Source organism: Sphaeramia orbicularis, chromosome 9 (genome assembly GCF_902148855.1).
Source record: "Sphaeramia orbicularis chromosome 9, fSphaOr1.1, whole genome shotgun sequence".
NCBI lineage: Eukaryota > Metazoa > Chordata > Actinopteri > Kurtiformes > Apogonidae > Sphaeramia > Sphaeramia orbicularis.
The window spans coordinates 26,535,449-26,560,076 of NC_043965.1; the positions used below are offsets into that span (position 1 = coordinate 26,535,449).

Consider the following 24,628-nt stretch of genomic DNA (forward strand, 5'->3'; position numbering starts at 1 on the left):
AGTGAGTCTTTACATAAACGATCTTTGTACTTCCGTCTTTCAGAATCGCTCTCGCGGCAACTACAGAGCGCGCCAAAATAGGAAAAACACAAGGCGAGGAAATCTGTGGGTAAAGTTTTAGATACTTTTATATGTCTCCAAAATGTTGCAATAGTCCCAGAACTGTACAGAAGTGATCAGTTGGTTATTTTCACCGTGTTGGAGCTGACAGACCGGAGCAGAACATGGTTCTCCAGAACAGTGGACGATTCAAAGCGGACCGAGGACAAAGTGGAGGAGATCAGGAAAACCAGTAAGACATGACACCCCAGTTTAAGCCGACTGGACACTCTGGATTCAATGGGCATCCCTCTGTGTCTCTGTCTTTATTCCCACACTTAGCCTGTACTTAATCCGTTCATGTATCATGCAGTTCACTGGGAAATGTACACAAATCCAACAGCGAATATTTGATATTCAGCCCATTTTTCATTCTTGTCATTACATCAACATCCGTAACTGTACATTTACTAAGGTTTAATCATTCATTCTTTTTTGTTTTAAATCGGAAAAGTTATTAAAGCCACAGGGTTGTACCCCCATTATAAATTTCCTCACATTATTATTATTATTATTATTATTATTATTATTATTATTATTATTATTATTATTATATTACCCGTTACTACCTCACTCCACCTCATGCAATATTATGTGCAATATTCCCCCATAGTTTTCTGTTACTACTGATAATATTTTAAGTGTATATTGCCATCAATTAAACAGTTGTTTTTCATAATAGCATGTAAGTAGTTCCTTGTTTACAGCTTTCACACCTCAGTTGCAGCATTCATTATTTATTGAGTATATTTTTCTTTTTATTTTATATCTCTATTTTTCTTGTACAGTTTTAAGCGCTTTCTATTTAAGACTGGGTGTTTTTCTTTGGTTTTTAACTATTTTACTCAAAGAGTGCCCTGCACATGAATTCCGATGTGCCTGGACAAAAATCTTGAATCTATTATTATTATCAGTAGTAGTACTAGTAGTGGTAATAGTAATAGTAGTAGAAGATGTCTGACTCTATCTGCTTAAAATGTACTTCTATTTGTTATTTGCCTGTTATGCACTCACCAAGAAAAGTAAATCAAAAATAAGAGAAAGAACTTGTTCTGCCTATTGAACAGATGAGCACAATGCAGAGTAAATGCAGAAACAATGCAGTTAATATACATATGTGTAAACCAGGGATGATGGATCCTCCATGTCGGCTCTCAAGAGGCTGGAGCGAAGCCAGTTTACAGATGAGATGGACACTCGCTTTGGATTTGAGAGGATGAAGGAGCCGGGGGAGAAAACAGGCTGGCTCATCAACATGCACCCTGTATGTCCACACCATGTGAAGTATGCCCTCTGTGTTTCTGTATGAGTAAAGGTGATGTTACATCTGACAACCTGTTCTCTAAATTCAGGCAGAAATCCTGGATGAAGACAAGAGGCTGATCAGCGCTGTGGACTATTACTTTATTCAGGAGGATGGAAGCAGGTTTAAGGTGTGTGTAAGGAAATCGTCACCAGATTTAAATCCATAACAGCCCTTACAGTGTTTACAGTAATTACGATACATTATCAGTAGGGTTTTTTCATTGCTTTAACCTATTCTCATATTTAATGTTTTTAGGTGGCTCTCCCGTTCAAGCCATATTTCTATGTAGCTACTAAAAAGGTGAGTTATAAGTAGTCATTTGCTATTAGAAAATTAAGTAGATCCTCATACCATGTATGTACCATTGAAGAATTTTACTCAGTAGTGTAACATTTTAAGTACAAGATGGAATGTTACACAGCAAGTGATTTTCTTTGGAAAGCGGCTCTATCTACTTATCGTACATCCTACCATCTATCTATCTTCTAACTACAATACAATGTGTCGTCCTTACTATTTATGTCCACTGAACCATTCTAAAACTTCTTTTTAAACATTATGTGTGCTGTTTTTCCAGAATTGTGAAAGAGAAGTGATCTCTTATTTGTCAAGGAAATTTCAAGGAAAGGTGGCAAAGCTTGAAATTGTCCCAAAGGAGGACCTCGACCTGGTGAGAAACTATTTTTTCATCTCCATTAGTGGCTTTTACATACTATCGTGTTTTATATGATACAACAACACATATGCAGCCTATAAATTCAGCTGCTGCAACCTTGAAGAGAAAAATATTTTGCATTATTTGAGTATATTATGTTCTGTATGAGCACGCTGATATGTTTTCTATGCTGATATGTTGTCACCCTCAGCCAAACCATCTAGTCGGACTGAAAAGAAGCTACATCAAGCTGTTATTTAACACCGTGGATGATCTTGTCAAAGTTAAACGTGAGATCTCTCCAGCTGTAAGAAAGAACCGAGAGAAAGAACAGTCCAATGATGCTTACACCTCGATGCTGTCAAGGTACCAAACAACCAAACCCAGAGTTTAAATTATGTGCTTTTACATTTATATTGACCTGTCTGTCACTTCTGTCTGCTTTGTAGCGCCTTATCAGGTGGCAACATGACATCAACAGATGAAGACGGCATGATGAAGAGTATTTCAGATCAGTTGGACAATATTGTGGACATGAGAGAGTACGACGTGCCCTACCATGTGCGGGTGTCTATCGACCGCAAGATCCACGTGGTAAAAATACATTTGTGGTAACTATTTAGATGACATACAACATTACATCCACTTGCTTTTCTAACTTTATATTGGCTTTGATTCTCAGGCTCACTGGTACAATGTCCGATACAGAGGCAGCGCTTTCCCCCCAGAGATTATACGAAGAGATGATCTTGTGGAGCGACCGGTGCGATGGTTTTATCATTTACGTCAGAGCTGTTGTTCTTCTGTTTGACTTTGAGGTCTTTGTCTTTTATTCACATATTTTCTCTTGATCTGTTAGGACCCGGTTGTTTTAGCTTTTGACATAGAGACCACCAAACTTCCGCTGAAATTCCCGGATGCAGAGACTGATCAGATTATGATGATCTCCTACATGATTGATGGCCAAGTGAGTCTTTCTTTGTGATTCATAATTGTATCATTAGAATATTTATTGGCAGTTAGTAACTGACTTTTGTTTTCTCTTAAAGGGGTTTCTAATCACAAACAGGGAAATTGTCTCTGAGGACATTGAAGATTTTGAATTCACTCCCAAACCTGAATATGAAGGGCCTTTCACAGTTTTCAATGAGGATAATGAGGTATGGAGCAATAAGTAATAAGTATTCTACTTTATATTAGGGGTAGATGGTATAGAGGAGAATACCTCTTTCACAGTACATGACATTTTGTATTGTAAAACAGTAATTGATGAAGACACAATGAAGAAATATTTTAAAAGAATCATGCCATATTTCATAGTATTTGATTAATTTTGTCATTTACTTCATATAAACAAAAGAGCGTACTATGAAAAGTTGAAAGTTTTTCTACCATCACAAAATATACGCTCTGCTAAAATGAGTTGTGTGAACATTTTTTTCATTATTTAACTGTAAGTTGTGACTGTCTACAGGCAGCCCTCATTCAGAGGTGGTTTGATCACGTCCAAGAAACAAAACCGAACATTTTTGTTACCTACAACGGAGACTTCTTTGACTGGTGAGCTGCTTTAAAAACCTGCATTGTGTTTATTTTTTCATTTATTTAACCAGACAGTATCCCATTGAGATTAAGAACCTCTTTTGCAAGGGAGTCCTGGCCAAGATAGGCAGCAGTAAATACAACACACAGTTACAGGATTACACAGTTAAAATGCATAGAACAGACACATTCAACAATAAACAGTTAGTAAAAATAACATTTACAAGCAGATTAAGAAAAACAAGTGCAAGTTATGGAGTCAGCCTCAAGAACTCTCAGTTTGGACTTAAAAGTGCTCAATGAAATTAACTCAGTTAGTTTCCAGTCTTTCTGTAGCTGATTCCATGCATAAGGTGCAGAGTAAACAGAAGCCCTTTGACCCAGTTCTGTATGGGCGAATGGAACAGAAAGCAATATGTGATCATTTGCACAAAGAGAATAAGTATCAGAATTTCTCTTCTCAATTAATGTACAAATGAAGACAGGTAAGAGGCCAAGTATTGCCTTATATATGAACATGTACCAATGGTGGCCAGAGCAGGCCATCCTACCCAAAACTGCAGTTCACAGCGGTGAGTCAACGCTTTACAGGTGGTAATAAACGTCAGAGAAGCATGGTAGACAGTGTCAACCATCTGTATCAGATAATCTACCCTCATATCTTTATGTTCCTAGTAAGTTCTCTCTGTTTCTGTTATTTCAAGGCCTTTTGTTGAAATGCGAGCTGCCACCCATGGACTGTCCATGCATAGGGAGATCGGTTTCCAGAAGGACAACCAGGGAGAGTACAAGTCCAGTCAGGCTCTCCACATGGACTGTTTAAGGTAATGAGAGATTATTAAGGAGGTTCATTTAAGTATGAAATACACTCAAGTTTAGGGTTATTATCCTCATTTAAATTTTTTCTGTATGTCAGGTGGGTAAAGAGAGACAGTTACCTGCCTGTTGGAAGCCATAATCTGAAGGCAGCAGCAAAAGCCAAACTAAGCTACGACCCCGTGGAGCTGGACCCAGAGGAGATGTGTCGCATGGCAACTGAGGAGCCGCAGGTATTGGATCAAATATTTACACAACTAAATTGATTTACAAGCCTTCAGGATCTTAATAACATTTCTTTTTTTTTTTTTTCCTTTCTGTCAGACTTTAGCCACATATTCTGTGTCAGATGCAGTGGCCACGTATTACCTCTACATGAAATATGTTCACCCCTTTATCTTTGCTCTGTGCACAATCATCCCCATGGAACCTGATGAGGTTTGTTGGTTGTGTATTAAAGCTTGAAATTTTTTAGCTTGGTTTTTGATTTAAATATAATTTTAGTTGGTGTTAGTGTATCTGTTTTTTTGAAAAACATTTTCTTGCTTGCTGTTTTTCTTTTCATTCCTCAGACTGTCTTGTCTTATTTGTTTCCAGGTTCTGCGAAAGGGATCTGGGACTCTGTGTGAAGCCCTGCTCATGGTGCAGGCTTTTCACGCCAATATCATCTTCCCCAATAAGCAGGAGCAGGTTTTCAACAAACTGACTGACGACGGCCATGTGATGGACTCTGAGACCTATGTTGGAGGCCACGTGGAGGCACTGGAGTCTGGAGTGTTTCGCAGTGACATCCCCTGTCGTTTCAAAATGGTACATCTCAGTTTAACCCAATGTCTTTGCTTGGCCTCTTACTATGTATTAGATGCAGCTCATTGTAACTGATCTGTTGATAGAACCCAGCTGCATTTGACTTCCTGTATCAAAGAGTTGAGAGAACGATGCGTCATGCCATTGAGGAAGAGGAGAAAATACCCTTGGAGCAAGTCACAAACTTTAATGAGGTATATTACCTTTTAAAAAGAAACATTTCTAAAATATTTGTATTGAATTTTATGTAACTTTAACATGTAGCAAACAGACACACTGCTATATTTCTCACAATTAAAACAGAAAAGATGATGTTTCACAAAAAAGACAAGAAAAGGATAATAATGTGGAACTGCTCAACAACACAAAGTGACTTGAGAATGACTGTGCACTTTACTGTTTTGCACCAACATTAGTCACCATTTCTTCTGTTATATTTTGTCCTGTCATGTGACCCCTATAAGTAGACAGATTGATAAGATATATGCATCCCTGTTTCATCAGGTCTGCGATGAGATCAAGAACAAACTGATGTCCCTGAAGGAGGTTCCAAACAGGATCGAGTGCCCCCTCATTTACCATCTGGACGTCGGGGCCATGTACCCCAATATCATCCTCACCAACCGCCTTCAGGTAACACAGCCAAAGAAGAATCACACAGCACGTTACAAAATGATAAAGAGCACAAAACTCAAATTGGTGTTTCTCTTTTGCAGCCATCAGCTATGGTCGATGAAGCCATTTGTGCTGCATGTGACTTTAACAAACCTGGAGCCAGCTGTCAGAGGAGGATGACCTGGCAGTGGAGAGGGGAAATTAGTCAGTTACTATTGTTTTTATCTTATGTTTGTAGGGCAAAAAAATGGCAACATTTGCCACTGTCAACATTGTTTCTTTGTCTTTATCTAACTTGTCAGTGGTGGTATGCTTATTACCTCTGTGTGGATGTCTGTTTTTACTGTTGATTCCTCCTGTAGTGCCCGCCAGCCGCAGTGAGTTTCACCGAATCCAGCAGCAACTTGAGTCAGAGAAGTTCCCACCTCTTTTCCCCAACGGTCCACCTCGGGCCTTCCATATTCTGAACCGAGAGGAGCAGGCCAAGCATGAGAAGAAACGTCTGGCAGGTGTGTTCTTTAATGTGTGAAAAGGTTTCTTGATATTCACTTGTTGATATTTTGGCAATAAAGAGTATTAAAACTTTTCAATTTTTTTTATGCTGCCTTAGCTGAGATTATGTAATTGATTGATTTAATTGGTCTCTAGCTAGTGCACAGTTTGATGTGTTTTTTCATTGTTTCAGACTACTGTAAAAAGGCTTATAAGAAGACACACATCACCAGGCTGGAGGAGCGAGTCACCACCATCTGTCAGAGAGAAAACTCCTTCTATGTCGACACAGTGAGAGCGTTCAGAGATCGCCGATACGAATTCAAAGGACTTCATAAGGTACATTAAGTATGAATAACAATGAATAGAAATTAGATGTGTCTGTTTTTTTCCCTTCATTAAGCCCTCTTTTTGCTTTAAGGTGTGGAAGAAGAAACTGTCTGCAGCTCAGGACAGCGGAGATGCTGCAGAGGTGAAGCGCTGCAAGAACATGGAGATCCTGTATGAGTCTCTTCAGCTTGCTCACAAGTGTATTCTCAACTCTTTCTATGGTTACGTCATGAGGAAAGGGTAGGAGTTGATTTTGTTTTTCATCTTTGATGTATTAAACTTGATGTCAGCCTTTACTGCAGCCAGGGCTCTGCTGTGAACCTCATGTTATCTTTGCTGTGTTTGTGTTTCCATCAGAGCGCGCTGGTACTCCATGGAGATGGCAGGCATCGTGTGTTACACTGGAGCAAACATTATCACTCAGGCCAGAGAGCTCATTGAACAAATAGGGTGAGTTGTATAATGATGTCATGACACCATCGATTCCTTTTTACTGTTTTGTTTAGTTTTTTGTCCTTTTTAGGGTCAGGGCCTAAAATGCCAAATGTCAGACTGAAATACATAACAGTCAAAGCCACATGAAATCCCAAAAAGGCCAGTCATATACCAACATGAAAATCTCTACCTTTGTCAGCATTAGTTTCCTTTGTCTATTCATTGGTAACAGTGTTTTAGTGTCTCACTAACATTAATTTTGTTAAACATTGTTTTGATAGTGGAAAATGTGATAATTCTTGGCATATTTTTGGCTAAATTTGGGTGCAGGGGAGACATTAAATTGATTAGGATTAGACTCACTGCTATAATATACTCTGTTGGACATATCCTAGATGTTGCAGGTCCAAGTAGAATATTGGCTTTTAACTCCAACAACACAGTAGCTATGGGAAAGAACTGTATCAACAAAAACTAAGTGTGTAAACTGTAATATTTTTTTAACATAGTTATTTTTCCATTTGATATATTGTATCTAACATGTTTTGTCTCCTTCTGTGCATTAGGAGGCCACTTGAGTTGGACACTGATGGTATCTGGTGCGTCCTCCCCAACACGTTTCCTGAGAACTTTGTGGTGAAGACGAGTAATGAGAAGAAACCTAAAGTGACCATCTCCTACCCGGGGGCCATGCTGAACATCTTAGTGAAAGAGGGATTCACCAACGATCAGTACCACGAGCTGGTCGACCCCGCATCCCTCACTTACAATATCAGGTCAGAGAACAGCATCTTCTTTGAGGTGGACGGACCGTATCTGGCCATGATCCTTCCTGCCTCTAAAGAGGAGGGGAAGAAGCTGAAGAAAAGGTACGCAATAGTGGAGTGAATATAACGTACTCTTAGAATGTAGTTTGATTTGTCAACCACATAAGGAAACTAAATTGTTGAGCAGTTATGATGAAGATTTAAGGTTCCTTTTGCTGTGCTAGGTACGCTGTGTTCAATGAGGATGGTTCTCTGGCTGAGCTAAAAGGTTTTGAAGTGAAAAGAAGAGGAGAGTTGCAGCTCATTAAGATATTTCAGTCATCTGTGTTCGAGGCTTTCCTCAAAGGCACCACTCTGGAAGAGGTCTACGCCTCTGTGGCCAAAGTGGCAGACTACTGGCTGGATGTGTTGTACAGCAAGGTGAAAAAAAAAAAGCAAAATTGGTCATTAACTGCCTTTATTCATTGTCAGACATTAAAAAAAAAAAAACCCAGAAATAAACGTGTCTAATAATCTAATCTAATAATAATCATTTTCAGTGCTGTGCATTATGCTGTCATCCTCCATTAAACAAAACATTTATTAATTCATTTTACTATTTTTTTCAGGCTGCCAACATGCCAGATGCAGAGCTCTTTGACCTAATTTCAGAGAATCGATCGATGTCTAGAAAGCTGGAGGACTATGGAGAGCAGAAGTCGACTTCTATCAGCACCGCTAAGAGACTGGCTGAGTTCCTGGGAGATCAAATGGTGAAAGATGCTGGCCTGAGCTGTCGATATGTCATCTCCAGAAAACCTGAAGGTTCCCCTGTCACTGAGAGGTTAGGCAATATCAGCATCATTTAATGCCTCTGGGATAGTAAAATCCTGGATATTTAGTATTTTAATTCATATCATCAGTGATAAACAAAGCATTAGCACATTCTGAAACATTATTTTTCTCTCATTTTAAAGGAAAACCATGTACAGTTTTTCATATCAAAAAAGAGAAGTTTGATCAGGCTCAAGATGCGGCAAATAACAAATTATTTCTTGTCTCCACATTTGCCTGTAATATTAGATCCCAAGTGGATGCAGAAGATAATAGCTTTATTACTTACTTTCTGCTAGCTTCCGAATGAGGATATTGATGATTCCAGTTGTTTTTCTAGTGTTATTAAGATCAAGCACTTTGTAATATCAGATGTAAAAGCCTTGAGGTTGACACTGATTGATTACTGTCTATTTTCCATCAGAGCCATTCCTTTAGCCATTTTCCAAGCAGAGCCCAGTGTGAAAAAGCATTTTCTTCGAAAGTGGTTGAAGATGCCCAGCCTACATGACCTGGACATCCGCTCTGTAAGATAAATAGAAAAGCCTTTTACTTATATATGGACAGATACAAACAACAGATGGAGGACTCTGTGTTTACTTGACTTGCGTATGTGCTTTTGTGACATTAGATTTGTTTTTTCTCAGATCCTTGACTGGAGTTACTACATAGAGAGATTGGGGAGTGCCATTCAGAAAATCATCACCATCCCTGCAGCTCTTCAGCAGGTACAAGAAAATACAATCTGATGGTCTCAGTCGACCTGAAATTTACGTAGAGATAAAACTTAATTGTTTCTGTTTATCATAAGGTAAAGAATCCAGTGCCAAGAGTGAGGCATCCTGACTGGCTTCACAAAAAACTCCTGGAGAAGAACGACATCTACAAGCAAAAAAAAATCAGTGAGCTATTCACCAGTGAGGGAAAGAGACAGGTGAGCAAAATCAGAGGATTCATTCTGCTTCTAATACTGACGTCATTTACTTTGTATAATTACTGCTTTACCTAGAAACAATGCAGGTGGTTGTGCAGCTTATAATTCTCTTAAGATTTTTTGACACTTTTTTGGTCATTTTCTCACCCCACTACCACCTCTTTCACTTCTTCAGGTGGCTCATCAGCCTCTCGAACCGGGCCAGGCAGCTGACATCGAGGACTTTGGGATGCCACCCAAACCTCTGCAGCCTGCGATCCTCATCAGTACCAAGCGAAAGAGGGCCTCACAGGGGGAGGACAGCCAGGTGGAGTCTCAGGACATTGAACTCACCCAGTCCTGGAGAGAGATACTGGGTCCCCCTCCACCAAAGGGAACAACAAAGGTAAACATTCAACAACAACCTCACACTGGGGTCTCCTGTGTTATCGTGCTGACTGACCTTTGCAGTCCAGTTTTTGAATAAGATTATCTCAGTTAACAGTCACATGTGGCATTACTGCATTAAAATAGCCAATAAGAACTACCTCTTTAATATATATTTTCTTAACATGTATAGTTAAATCATGTAAAATATTTGGAACAATGTAAAAACTTTTATGAAATCTAATTTTCAGAGATCAGTGTCATTTAGTTAGTCCTCATCAAACTGCTTATTTTGGTGTTATTTGTTTTGAAATGAAATATTTTGTGTTCAGTTCCATCAGATAAATGTTTTAATTAGCCAAAAAATAGAGGGCCCTGTTCCACGTTCTCTGAGAATAATGGCATTTTAGTGTGTGACAGTTCTGGTCTCCTTACGTGTCGGTTTCAGGAGGAGCGTCTGGTGTGGCTACGCTACCACAAGAAAAAATGGGAGCTGCAACTGAGGCAGAGGAAGGAGAGAAAGAAGAGGAGGAGGCTGTTGGATGGTGAAGCTCATCCTTCTGGGGGAGGTGTGATCAGGGGCGGCCCCACTACCGGACTGGGGAGTTTCCTCCGAAGAACAGCACGCAGCATCCTGGACATGCCTTGGCAAATCGTACAGGTAGAGCAATCATAAAGTAAAGGAAGTTATCTAAGGTTATAAGAGTTAGAGTTGTCTAAGGTTATATACTCTAAAGAAAAGGCTCAAACGATGTGACATTCTGCTTCTGCTCACTCCCAGATTGCAGAAACGAGTCACCCTGGTTTGTACAAGCTGTGGGCTGTGATTGGGAATGACCTCCACTGCATGAAGCTCAACATCCCACGAGTCTTTTATGTCAACCAGAAAGTCCCAAAACAGGAGGAGGGACTCACTTACAAGAAGGTGCTGAAAAATGCTCTGAACTTTATGTAAATTGTGCTTTAACACTAACTGAATGAAGTAAATTAAAATATTTTTTTGTCAGGTGAACCGCATGCTGCCTCGCTCCAACATGGTGTATTACCTGTATGAGTACAGTGTACCAGAGGACATGTACCAGGAGCACATCAATGAGATCAATGCTGATCTCTCTGCCCCAGATATTGAGGGAGTCTACGAAACACAGGTACACTGCAAAAGCTCTCAAAAACCAGAGGAATTGCTATAAAACAGGAAAATAGTTATCAAACCTAAAATCTTCTTGCCTGTTGAATACAGTGATGATGGGATCTGTTCTTCTTAGGTCCCCTTGCTGTTTCGTGCACTTGTGCAGCTTGGATGTGTTTGTATGGTTAATAAACATGTTGTGAGGGACCTTGCTGGCAGGGAGGCTGATACTTTTGACCTTGATCACCTGGAGATGCGTTCTTTGGCTCAGTTCAGCTACCTGGAACCTGGTATGATCTGGATTCATGTATCATTTTAAACTTATGTCCTGAATAGGTTCTATTTTGTTTTTTCATTTTACAACTGTATTAACTGTTACTGTTCTTACTCAACAAATGTTGTAGTAAGGCTTTAGCTTGGCTATATTGTATATGTAAAAATTTAGAGTTTTAGCTAAATTGAAATGCATTTTCTTTTAATAAATATGGAGCTGGTTGCAGTGTATCTGGAACATCTTAAAATAAAAAGTGAAGTAAAAATCTGAATTTTAAGCTAAAATGCCTTAGAATGTTATAAATACACTGTTGAAAGGTCTTAAACATTGACTGAATTTAGTGTTTTTTCAGTGCCGTTTGAAAATGATAATTTTTTTTTTATCCAGGTAAGCCTTGCACAAAAAAATACCCAGATTACTATAAAGACACCAGTAAACAGCTGGCATCACCTAACATATAAACATATGAAGTGAATAATCTGTATGACCCCAGTGCAGTTGGATTCATAAAAGTCAAAATTTAACATGAAACCTTCAGAAACTCTGGTGATTCATATGTCATATATCATGGGTTTATGTTTTGAAGCTGTTTCTTGTTCAGTTCCACACAGTCTTTAGGTATTGATAGTAAAACAGACAGTTGTTGTAAACACCAAACATTTGTGATATGGAGGGCTCATAATCATTTTGTATATTACATGTTTCAATTTCTCTAATTTCAGGGAGTGTTCGCCACATGTACCTGTATCACCACAGCCAGGGTCACAAGGCACTGTTTGGTCTTTTCATCCCATCTCAGCGCAAAGCCAGCATCTTCATCTTGGACACAGTAAGAAAAATTATTGTATTTCCATGCTATCATATTGGGATATTGACTCCTTTGGTCAAGTGAAACCTCACTACCTGTTTTGATTAATACTCATGTTGTTCTTTATTTTGTCTCTTAAGGTTCGAAGCAACCAGATGCCAAACCTGAGTAATGTCTACACAGCTGAACGCACTGCCCTCCTGGAGAAAACCACAGAGGAGCTCCTCCCTCCACAGAATCACAATTTTGAAGTCAGAGCTGAAAACGATATAAAGGCTATCAACCGTGCACTTCAGCGCATATTACTGAACTACAAGGTACAAAATATTAGCATCTGTTTCATACTAATGATGTCAAAAATGATTCAAAAAAATATACAATGATGTCCTGTTGTTCCTGTGAACAGGAGGAGCGTCGGGGACCCACCCTCATCGCAGTGCAGTCAAACTGGGAGTTGCGGCGACTGGCAGCAGGGATGCCGGTGCTTGAGGAGTTCCCAGTTGTTCCAGTACATGTGGTCGATGAGATCAGCTATAATGTGCTGGACTGGCAGCGGCATGGTGCCCGGCGCATGATACGCCACTATCTCAACCTGGACAGCTGCCTGTCACAGGCTTTTGACATGGCAAGGTATGAATGATACACTGGAATAATGTGCACCGTTGATCCTGCATCCAACTACAGTAAAGTGGATGGGATTGTTATTAACTTCAACATAATATGCATTCTTTTTATGTAGGTGGTTTTTCTGATAGAACTTGTATGACACTTTTAATCTTTAAAAATGATTAATGGTTCTTGTTTTTAGGTATTACCACTTACCAGTAGGGAACCTGCCTCAGGACGTGTCCATATTTGGTTCAGACTTGTTCCTTGCAAGACATCTACGGAAACACAACCACCTGCTGTGGCTTTCACCCACAGCCAGACCTGACCTCGGAGGCAAAGAGGCTGATGACAGTCGTCTGGTCATGGAAAGTGATGACAGGTGCTCTGTGGAAATCAATGCTCAAGGATGCTATTCCACAGGTGCTCATACACATAAATCAATGACATTTGATAAAGCTTAACAAAAGTATTCAGAAAGTTAATGGAGCAGAAAATGGTATCATTAACAGGCTTGCCCTTTTTTTCTCAGTCTGTGTGGAGCTCGACCTGCAGAGCCTGGCAGTGAACACAATCCTCCAGTCACAGCATGTCAATGACATGGAGGGCGGAGCCAGTTTGGGTGTCAGCTTTGACGTGATCCAGCAGGCCTCTTTGGAGGACATGATGTCAGGAAACCAGGGAGCCAGTGCTCTGGCCAGCTATGATGAGACCGCTCTCTGTTCCAACACATTCAGGTGGGAAAACATCTATAGTACATGAAATGATTTAAATTCACTAATACAGATGAAAAGCTGTAGGTTTATTATACCCATAGACTGTGATAGATAACTAACTAGTACTTGTTGTATGAGCAGGATTCTGAAGAGCATGGTCGTTGGATGGGTCAGGGAGATCACACAGTACCACAATGTGTATGCGGACAACCAGGTGATGCACTTCTACCGCTGGCTGCGCTCCCCCAGCTCGCTGCTCTACGACCCTGCACTGCACCGCACACTACACAACATGATGAAGAAGGTCTTCCTTCAGTGAGTGCTTCATCATCCCTTTTGTTCTTTTATTTTGTCTACAAGATTTGCTCACATGGATTTCTTGAAATAATTGTACTCATCTTCTCTCTTCACATCACTTTTTGTTTCTGTTCTTTCCACAAAACCAACAGCTTTAAGTTTGGTTTTAAGCTGCTCTATATTAGTCACATATGAAAGTACTACTGTGTCATGTTCCATCATTAGCCAACGTACTTTTCTTTTTTCAGGTTGATTGCTGAGTTCAAGCGCCTTGGCTCCACTGTGGTGTACGGAAACTTCAACAGGATCATCTTGTGCACTAAAAAACGGCGGATAGATAATGCCATAGGCTATATAGAATACATCACTAACAGGTTAGACGTTAAATACACAGCGCAATAGAGGTCAATAGATAGATCATTAGATGGTATGACTAAATGTCTGTTTGAATTTACAACACAACCACAATGTTTATGATACCAAAAACAAATATTCTGTAAGAATAGAAGTATTGTACAATACATAAATACTTGTTTTTCCACAGTAATTAGGTGTGGCATCAGAAAACTTGACTTTATGAGAAACATAATTTTCTATTAGGACATTTAGACATGTGTGCCAGAAATGGAGCTCTGGTCTTCATCATAGGAAGTGGATTCAATTAAGGAAAATTACAAGATGAGAGCTGCTCAGTACACTAATGGGACTCAAAATCAAATGGTTCGATTCATCAGTGAACAGGAAATTATATCAATAAATATCAAGTTAATGGTCATGACTTTATTAATGTTTCAGCATCATTACTGACATGAATATATTTGGTACAAAATCATTCTCTTATGTCATTTTAAGTGAAATATTGTCTGTTTTACCGTGTTTACAAATTAAACTGTTTTCCACTACAGCATACACTCCAGGGAAATCTTCCACTCGTTGTCTATCTCCTTCTCTCGATGCTGGGAGTTCCTGATGTGGATGGACCCGGCTAACTATGGTGGGGTGAAGGGCAAGCTGCCATCCAGCGTCTTGTATGGAGAGGTACTTCAACATTAGATCTGCTCAATTTGATTTTAGTGTTTCACACATTAACCATGAACCACAACGTCTTGGTCTGTTTTCATGCAGAAACCTTTGTCCAAGGTCATAGCTCATCTCTCTCTTTGTTTTGTTTGTCTTCTAAGTTGGTGATTCCGAACCAAATATCCCTCTACAGTGGTTATGGAGTATTTGTTGATTTGATATAGTAAAAATCTACAGTTTTAAGGAAGAACTGTCAAATAAGATTACAGTTTGATCTTGCTCATCTTTTTGTAAATTTAAACAAAATGACTTTCAACCTGTGTTAACTGAAACTCTTTTAACACCTCATTGGATTTTAGAGTACATAAATACTAGTTAGCAAACAGGTGAAATAGTTGTCTAATTGCAATGTATAGTTGTTACAGATAAATATAAAATGGTTGAATTAATAGATTATTCAGTGTATGCTAACAAATTCTAAAATGATTACCTAAATGTGTCTATATACCAATGAAATTATAATAGTTTATTTGCATAGGGAATTTTGTGACACTTATATTATTGATTAAGAATATTTAAATAGTAGTCCATTGGAGTGGAATTTTTCAGGCTGATAATGTTTGGGGGTATACCAGACAAAAAAAAAGAGTGGGAGTCATTACAGAGTTCATTCTCCCTGTGTTGTCATTTTCTTAGGGAGGAGCTAAGCGGAAGAAAACTCAACAGCAAGAGGGAGCAGAGGATGGCAGCGAGGATGAGGAAGAAGATGAGGAAGACGCCAGAGCTGAGGAAGACGATGCTGATGAAGAGACAGATGAGGTGGAGGAGTTGATTGAGAGCAACTGGAACATCATGCAGTATCTGCCTCAAACCGCCTCCTGTCAGAAATACTTCCTCATGATTGTCTCTGGTAAATGTAGTTTTATATTTGTGTTGCAGATTTTTTTTTTTCATCTGATTCTACATTTTTTTTTTAATTTTGTCATCACTTCCACACAAACTTTCCACCTCAGCCTACATTGCAGCCATCTACCACAGCATGAAGGAGGAGGTGCGACGTAACGCACCTGGAGCAACACCCATTAAAAGACGTGGAGGCAGCCAGGCTTCCCAGCAGGCAATGGGGGACATGAGTGCTCTTCCTGGTGAGATAGTGTTGATACTGGCTTGGGTTTCTAAATGTTTCCTTTTATTTCTCAGGAACTTTACACTGATTAGAGTTGTTGGCAACTTACGTCTGTTACCCTTAAAGCTATAATGGATTGCTTTTAATCTCCTTTCCATAGATATCCCCTCACTCTATGATGTTTTGTATAATTCTCTCCCGCAGGAATGATCTCCTTCTCGCAGGAATATGTGTCCAGTGAGCTGACTCAGAACTTTTTTACCATTACTCAAAAAATCCAAAAAAAAGTGACAGGTACCAAAAGTGTGACACAGCCATCAGAGATGTTCCCCATCCTACCTGGTTCACACCTCCTACTTACCAACCCAGCTCTGGAGTTCATCAAATATGTCTGCCAGGTAGATCACACACTAACCAAACTATGTTGTGTTTTACCACTTTGTAAAACTCTCTAAAATGTACTTCTGCAAATTAATTTTTTTTCTTAGCATTGGTAAATACATATTATCTTATCACTATTACTTTAACAGAAATATCAAGGTTTCTGTGTGACTTAGGAGCTGTGTTGGGATAGATGTTCTTGTTGTTCTAAATCATCCCCTAAGAAAATCAGAAGTTGTTAAATTAAAATACTGTGCATTAACTTTTCATAATTGTATAAATATATTAGTTTTACATTTCATAATTCTTCTTCCTCTCATTACTATTATTGTTTTCCGTAAGTTTGTGGAAGACTTAGGCTACATTGACACTGCAGGTGGCCTAAATCTGACTTTTTTTTACCCATATGTGACCCATGTCAGATTTTTTTTGAACAGCACAAATCAGATTTTTTCAAATCAGACCCAGGCCACTTTCATATGTGGTTCTAAATCAGATATATATATGATGTTTTGCAATGTGACTTCAGTCTGAATGGTCATGTCACATTTAATTCATTTTTACATCATTGTAGTGCAACAGATGTCACAATTCTGCACTGGAGGAGGTGGGATCTGGCAAGGTCCCTATTTGCTATGTGTGATGTCATATATTCTGTGCATGTGGGTCACTCCAGGACTGTAGACTGTTCAGACATGAGTCTGATGGTGGTCACATTTAAAATGTAATGTGAACAACCACACAAAAAATCAGATTCCAGCAAATAATCTGAACTGATCATTAACACCTGTAGTGTGAATGTAGCCCATTAGCTGTGGGAAAAGTCCTGTAGTTTGTTTTGATGCTCTCCACATTGATCTTACATTATTTTGGTTTAGCTTGTATCTAGAGTGGCTTGGATGTTGTGCTTAATGATAGAAGGGAAAACCCTGCCAATCTTGTCTTTGTTTTTTGCTTTGATTTTACAGATTTCTTCACATCGACCTTTGTATGTTGGGTCTTCTTTTTCATGTGTACACCAAGCTGCCTAAAAGAAATTGACACAAGAGGGATTAATAACATTTTTGTATTGTTTTGTAGTTAGCACATTAGCGGTGGTACAGGCAAGAAGCTGGACAAATACAGACGTACCTTCCAAAACTTCTCTAGTCTTACAATTTTCCCTTCTTTCCTCTCCAGGTCCTTTCATTAGACGCTAACATTGCAAACCAGGTGAACAAGCTAAAGAGAGACCTTCTGCGCCTTGTAGATGTTGGAGAGTTCTCTGAGGAAGCCCAGTTTCGTGATCCGTGCAACTCTTACATATTACCAGAAGTCATCTGCCACCACTGCAATTTCTGCCGGGACCTTGATCTCTGCAAGGACCCATCTATGGCACAAGTAAGAGTTCAAATACTGCATGTCAAACTGAGGTTAAATATGTCTGCCAAAGGTAAGAGTCTAGGAAAAGATCAGCGTCATTAAAGGTGTAATATGTAACAGTGAAGAAATATACAGTTGTTAATCCAGGCTGTATGTGGGTAAATTTGATTGTCCTAAATTAAGGCTTTAATTACCCTTGGAATTGATCATTAATCCTTAAATCTGGTGCTCAAAGGTCTCAAAAATTCCAGACACAATAAAGCATATTGCTTTGGAAATCTTTGTAAACTTTGTCCTATTTATAATTAGTGTTTAGCATTTTTTTGTAACAGAGATGGGCATGAGTGGAGCCACCGAGCAACTTGAACAGTGTCAGAAACATTCGTCATGGAGAAATGTAAATGTAATGCTAGCTGGATTGAAACAGTTGTGGCTGGTTCAAGGCAATAACTATGAAGCTTGTTGTACTGTTATTTTTTTGAATGTAAGGTGTTCAGATTGATCAAAGATGCCTCAAAAACTTTCTTAAAAAATCATAAATTTTGCTTCCTCACACCCACCAAAACCCTGAAATCACGTGTCTGCTTTTATTTCCAGTGTAGTTAAAAAAATAAGTCTTCTTAATTCCCGACATCCATGATAACATGATCTTTGTGCTGGCTTCAAAGTGCATCAACATTAGATACGATACACAATCTCTTCTCGAATGTACAAAGTTACAAGCATGAACAGCAGGATGTCGACTGCACTTAACTCAACAGCTACAGTTGTCATTGATAACAAATGTTTCTTGAATGTTAACACATTGTACTTTTCAGATGCAGTCAATCTGTCCATATTTTCTGTGATGTGAACTGTCTTTTCCCTGTTCAGGATGGATCTGTGTTGCCTCAGTGGTTCTGTTCCAACTGCCAGGCTCAGTATGAGACAGAGTCTATTGAGATGGCACTGGTGGAAGCCTTGCAGAAGAAACTCATGAGCTACACACTGCAGGACTTGGTGAGTAACAAATGCATATATTTACTCAACAGATGAAATCACCTGATCAAATAAGAATTTTTAATGTAGACTAAAAGCACATAAGGATGTATTTGCTTGTGATTGAGTCTGGCAGTGATTATTGGAAGGTTTCTATAAAATAAGAGACACCTGATATTCATTCACCTTCTATTATGTATGGTTTTTAGGTATGCACCAAATGTAAAGGAGTGAAGGAAGCCAACATGCCTCTCTACTGCAGCTGTGCAGGAGACTTTGACCTCACTTTCTCGGCCAAGGTTTTTGTCTTTACGTGCCTTTACACTATTATTTAGTAATGAAACCTAATGAGCTGTCCCACTTCACACGGTTCTTATTTCTTTTTTCCTGAAGAGCTTCTCTGAGCAGATCATGGTGTTTCAGAACATAGCATCCCACTACAACATGAGCTTTTTGGAGGAAACTATCGAGTGGCTGCGTGGGATGAGTCCACAGATCAACCAGAGCACTCACAAAATATAACATCTTCCACAGACGTCCAGTTCTGCTCTTATTACATCTGCAACAGCTGCTGATTCATTTAATCAGGGACATTATCCATGTGAAAGTTTTCCTGTCAACGCAATGAGTTTTGCTTCTGTGATAAATGTGATGGTGAATGACTTAGAACAGCAGAATGGCAGATGTACATATGTTTGAATTTTGTCATATACATTTACAAAATGTCTGAATCTTAGCTGTTAAATGTCAATAAATAATGAGTTTTAAGTGGTGTTATGAGCCTATGTGATAAACACAGTATTAATATTTATTGCTAGTTTGAATTTAGGTCCAAATTAAGAACTCGTAAAAAAACAAAAAAGTCCTGAATACTATTTTATCCTGGGTCATGTGCTGACAAGCCTCCTTCCTCACTGAGCTGCTAATATCTGTCATGGCTCAAATGCAGTTAAACACCCACATCAAACCAATCCAAAGGATCTTTTTTTATTGTTTTCGTTTCCCGGCACTTCTGAATCAAATGCAGATAGACATGGCTTTCCAAGACATGCTATAAAAATGTATGGCTGTGAACTCATTTTCATACAATCAACAAAGACAAAACGATTTATAATAACAATAGTAATGACCTTAACTCATACACTTCCATTGGATTAAACTCATTGTCCCAAAGATGACTCACTTTGTCTGCTGATGGGAGTCTCTCAGCTGCATAATCACATTTCAGTCTCCAAATGAGGCACAATTAGATTGACTGCTTCTCACTGACACATGTATGGAGACTGACAAATGAGGGAATGGGAGCACTTAAAGGGCTTGGAACTGATATTCTTAATATTTTAAAACCTCTCAATCCAAATTAAATTAGTAACTTTTTTTTCATTGTAGTAGTGACTGAAAACCACTACCCTTTTTCTTGTTCCCCAACAATAAATCATCTCAGATCTTGACAGATAAACACAACTTTCTGAACCAACATTGGGTTTTCCATTGTGCCCCCTCTTCCTTTGTGGTAGACAACAATCCATTAGACATGAGCATAAGTCTTCTTTCACCACTCCAGCGTTCCAGATGGATTCACACTTCCCCACAATCTTGTTAGAGAAACCATTTTATAGGAAATGTTGCAGTTATTTGATTACTGCCAGTTGCTCCTCTTGTGCGTCTCCCGAACGTTTCCTCCTGTATTTCTCTTTGTGTTGAACACATTAGGTTGAAAGACAGAAAATGAATCTGCATATGATCAGCCAGATTATGTCTCATTCAACATACCATAAATAGTCAGAAAAAAATATTGCATCAAAGATTAATTTTAAAACAAGTTGATAGAAGATGTTTATTGTGTTGAATGATACACTGATACATTTGTAAAGAGGTTTCTGATTATTGTGCACTCAAATTTCTCCTGTTACGAAATGGCTTAGTTTGTTTTCATATTGAGAAAATAAATGCATTCTGTATGTGATACTGTATAACTGAGCTTCGTGTAGAGATCTACACAGTTGGAGATAAATATGAGCTGTATCTGCTGCTCGGGTAGAGACAGACAGAAGCAGTTGTTGTTCTCCTTCAGTTCATTCCCACTGCAGTGGTCAGTTCATTACTTAACAACACCTGAGACACCATAGTCAGCTGATGGAAAAGCATCCACACACTCGGCCGGTGAGGACTGACGTCACAGTGGCACGCCATCTGACAGGTCTGAGTGGTTTGAGCCATAGTTTTTAATGTAACCAAACTCTGTGGGAATTGGCTCTGTGGGCTCCTTGACCACCTGAGGAGGGTTACCACAGAAGTTAAACCAAACTATTGCAATATGCCTTCAACATGTTTACACTGATGGTTTTAAGTCTGTTTTTTACTCACTTCGTCAAACTTTCTCTCACTATAGACTTCATTCTTGTCAATAAATGTCAACATGATCCAGTCGCAGATGATTGTACACTAGAGCGATGCATTGAAAAGAACTTTGTTTAGAAAAGACAAATATCTGTCACTGTGAATCCACAAGGAAATCAAGAAAACAAAGGCTAAACTCACAATCCCCACAGAAGTCATTGCAGTCACTGTGCTGATGATGGTTGGGATGGGGCTAAATTTTCCAGCCTGAAATTCAATTATATGAAAATATTCTGATATCTGTAAATAACAACAGGTTGAAAATGGTGAATATTCTAATGAATGAAATACTAACATGTCCGTGAACTATGACATCCAGACGGATGCCAAAGGCTTTAATAAGTGTCCGAGACTCTACCCCATCTTTGTTGTAATACTTGGCAAACCTGAAGGACAACATAAAGCTCACAGTGGGGAAGTTTAAAAAAAAAAATACTGGTCTGTCTATTAATGTCATTATTCAGTGTGGGAGCTCACCTGTAATAATAGCCAGAATTGGCCTGATCCTTTCGGACATCAAGACGACGGAAGGCATATGTAGGTTTACACCGTGATGGATCCACATCCAGATCACATTTCCAGTTAATGAAAACCCCAATCACTCCACCCTGAGGTAAAACAGCAGTGATTATATCTTAACAAATATGCTGCATTATTATATAGTGCGGAATGTCTTTAACACATCATTAACAAACACATTAACATAAGTACAGCATTAAAAAGTATGTGTTATGTTCAGTGTAAAATAAAACCCATCATAAACTCACTTACCGTCCTGCAGAGCTCATTGAAATTCTCCCTTGCCTGATTTGCGATGTAGCCCAGTCGGAAGTTTGGACAATATGGCTCATTCTCCTCATCATAATGGCACTTATTTAAGTATTTATGCATGTCACGTTTATTTGAAGCATCCTTAATGTTTCCTCTGACAAAGACAAGAAACGAGGCGATCCGAACATCTGCTAATCAAAAGCCTTGAATACTATTTCTTATGACCTGTGTGTATAAACAGTGTATTTACCTGAGCACTTTGAATTTGGGGAAGTGGATAGAGTTCCTGATGAACACTGTGAAATTGATGGCCTCCACTAATGCTGGTTCTCTGTTGAAAACACAGATATGATGAGTTAATCATTACTTAAAATAATAACAAACCTGTCTCGGGGAATGAGTAGTAAAGATTCTAGATACAGTATACTGATATGGTTACTGTATGTTTTACTTTTTTTTTCTTTTTTTTTTTTGAATAAGCCAAGGTTGAATCCCTTCAATTATGTTGCAAAAACATCAAAATCGGAGAGGGCTGGCCATGTTTTTTGCTTTCTTTATCACTTGAGAACAATTTATCTCCTAGCTAAGACTTACATTACCATGGTAACAGTCAGTTACATCAATCAGTGGCTCCAACTGACTAAAGTGAGGAAAACAGATCAATTTGTGGTTTGTCTGTGGTTTACTATTATTGTAGATTGGGAGAAAAAATGGACTTGGTGGAGATCCCTGGGGTAAATTTATGGTTCCTCCTGGGATTTCTCATATTTTCTCTATGTTTTATGGCATTTGAACCCTCTCTGTTAGTCCTCCAATACTAATACAGAAATGTTTGGTGAAATGCATAGGCTTATCTGATGCATTTGGCATGGCCCAAAGCCTGGGTTCAATACCAGGTCCAAGTCCTTGGCTACATTTCTCCCCCTTTTCTCTCCTCATCTTCCCTGTCTCTCTGCTATCCACTGTCTCTAATAAGGGCAAAAAAAGCATAGATCTACCTTGATGACTTGGTAATACAATCAAACCAGACTTGAAACTGACAAACATCCTTGTTCGACAGCACTTACCGTACTGCAGCGTGCTCCTCAACAGGACACCAGGTCTGGACCTCACAGGTTTTGAAGGTGTAGTTGTAGTACTGGACACATCTTCCAGTCTTCCTGCCTGTGAAGAAGTGTATAAAAAACAGAGAAAAACTAAAATTCTAAATTTGCAAACCACCAAAATGAGCAATAAAATATTTTGATAGCAACAAAAACAGTACCGTGGCCATCAAAGTTAACCTCCCCCTCAACACAGTCAGAATCTGTCGTACAGTTGGCATTTTCAACAAGGTAATGCTATAAGAAATAAAACATGTGTTATGGAGGAAGGCACACTAAGTGTCTGTGTAACTGATATACTTTTATCACATTACCCCTTCCTGGATCTAAGAAGTTGTGTTATTATTAAGAAAGCCACTCTCACCTCAGCACAGGTTCCTTGCATCTGATCATATGTAACTTCTCGTCTCAGTATTGTACTGATCACATCACCGCCCTGTAAGTAAAGTGTCACAAAACAGATCTTACACTGATAGGACGGTACAATCTCATCATGCTGCAGCATTTATTCTGGACTCACTTCTGAGGGTCGAGCATACTCCACAGTGTCCAGAATGTGATCTCCATGAACTGCTGTCCCTTTCATCCGAGTGTACACTGAGCTCTCTGGACGAGTTTCACTGTCTTGATATGCTTTCTGACTTATGAAGACATACCTACAAGATGATGGAACACACAGAGGCAATTTCACATTTTCTGCATTGACGTCAATTTTTATTGAAGGTGTCAGATTACTGTGGATCTTCAGCCCCCTTCACTGAAGCCAAGAAACATGACGCACTTCAATTACACAAAGTCTTAGCGAATGAACCCTGTAATAGTTTTTTTTTTGTAACTGTAAAATAAAACTGTTGTCCTAAGACCAAAAATGATGTCTGATAATGACATACTAAACCACACTTCTGAACATCAGTTGTTACCATCACTTATGCTCTGTTTATTCTCAAGAGTTAATTGCAAATGGGAGGCATTTCCTCTCTATAAAACTGTGATTTCCCTCTTCTTTTTTTTTCAGAATTTAAAGTGACAGTTCACTATATAACGACATTTTATTCTCCTGCAATCCTGAAAACATACATTTGAACTGCATCAAAATATTCACAAAATCAATTGTGACAAACTTAAGTTGAAAATCACCATAATTTCTTATGTTTCCAAGCCTTTTGATTTTAGCATATACCATATGTAATGACATAAACATGAAGCTTACCAGATGAAATAAGTGATCACAAGAAACTGAACAGCTCTGTAAATGACTCCAAGAGTTCTGTTCTTAACCACCATCACCTTGGGGGTTTCATAGTCCCAGAAACCAAGAAAATACTCCGTTATAAAGCTCCGTAGTCCCATGATGAATTTGTTAAATGCTCCACTCATATTCAGAGGTGAGTCTTTATCTCTTTTTATCCAGCTTTCAAATTCTCTGTCTGGTTCTTACTATCTGCTCCTGCTCGGCTCCACAGTGCATCACTGGCCCCAGAGAGACTGAGGCAGCAGACAGGGGTGGGGTTGAGATGCTGTTGAATCATGCATCTTATGTTTTTCAATTTGTTCTTCTGATTTACAGCTTTAATTCTATCTCAATGACAATACAAAATTAAATTATCATCGTTTTGCGTATTCACTGTACTTTGGAGGTACTCTGGTACCTCCCTCCCTTGTATTTAGTAAGGCATGTTA

General features: G+C 38.9%; 2 protein-coding genes across 2 annotated transcripts; one reads left to right on the top strand and one right to left on the bottom strand.

The window, feature by feature from the left end:
- Positions 1–88: 88 nt before the first annotated feature.
- Positions 89–19,716, top strand: pole (polymerase (DNA directed), epsilon). Its single transcript, XM_030144516.1, has 48 exons — positions 89–292; positions 1,228–1,363; positions 1,452–1,532; positions 1,661–1,705; positions 1,983–2,075; positions 2,272–2,426; positions 2,510–2,654; positions 2,743–2,823; positions 2,920–3,027; positions 3,110–3,220; positions 3,535–3,620; positions 4,307–4,426; positions 4,519–4,651; positions 4,743–4,856; positions 5,016–5,228; positions 5,312–5,419; positions 5,730–5,858; positions 5,942–6,044; positions 6,203–6,349; positions 6,526–6,671; positions 6,754–6,902; positions 7,020–7,112; positions 7,664–7,966; positions 8,089–8,284; positions 8,473–8,687; positions 9,102–9,204; positions 9,325–9,405; positions 9,489–9,611; positions 9,787–9,996; positions 10,426–10,638; positions 10,759–10,902; positions 10,985–11,125; positions 11,243–11,396; positions 12,103–12,209; positions 12,329–12,505; positions 12,595–12,818; positions 12,997–13,217; positions 13,327–13,531; positions 13,652–13,825; positions 14,056–14,181; positions 14,713–14,845; positions 15,524–15,737; positions 15,841–15,972; positions 16,158–16,351; positions 17,514–17,714; positions 18,570–18,695; positions 18,884–18,973; positions 19,068–19,716. Exons 1-48 carry the CDS (start codon positions 225–227, stop codon positions 19,194–19,196), a joined length of 6,900 nt encoding a protein of 2,299 aa, XP_030000376.1. The 5' UTR covers positions 89–224; the 3' UTR covers positions 19,197–19,716.
- Positions 19,655–24,413, bottom strand: p2rx2 (purinergic receptor P2X, ligand-gated ion channel, 2). The gene is made up of 12 exons (XM_030144517.1): positions 24,159–24,413; positions 23,469–23,604; positions 23,313–23,384; positions 23,110–23,185; positions 22,913–23,009; positions 22,096–22,176; positions 21,846–21,999; positions 21,552–21,682; positions 21,370–21,460; positions 21,216–21,281; positions 21,042–21,119; positions 19,655–20,949 (listed from the first exon to the last, which is right to left on the bottom strand). The coding sequence occupies exons 1-12, from the start codon at positions 24,323–24,325 to the stop codon at positions 20,851–20,853; spliced, it is 1,248 nt and encodes a 415-aa protein (XP_030000377.1). The 5' UTR covers positions 24,326–24,413; the 3' UTR covers positions 19,655–20,850.
- Between the last annotated feature and the right edge of the window lie 215 nt (positions 24,414–24,628).

Excerpts from the sequence above, each read along its gene's own strand:
- pole (XM_030144516.1), top strand. The coding sequence starts at position 225 with ATGGTTCTCCAGAACAGTGGACGATTCAAAGCGGACCGAGGACAAAGT. Across the intron at positions 1,364-1,451 it reads GGCTCATCAACATGCACCCT|GCAGAAATCCTGGATGAAGA; the intron begins GTATGTCCACAC and ends CTCTAAATTCAG. Across the intron at positions 3,028-3,109 it reads CCTACATGATTGATGGCCAA|GGGTTTCTAATCACAAACAG; the intron begins GTGAGTCTTTCT and ends TTTCTCTTAAAG.
- p2rx2 (XM_030144517.1), bottom strand. The coding sequence starts at position 24,325 with ATGAGTGGAGCATTTAACAAATTCATCATGGGACTACGGAGCTTTATA. Across the intron at positions 21,461-21,551 it reads AATTCTGGCTATTATTACAG|GTTTGCCAAGTATTACAACA; the intron begins GTGAGCTCCCAC and ends GTTGTCCTTCAG. Across the intron at positions 21,120-21,215 it reads CAATGACTTCTGTGGGGATT|TGTACAATCATCTGCGACTG; the intron begins GTGAGTTTAGCC and ends GCATCGCTCTAG.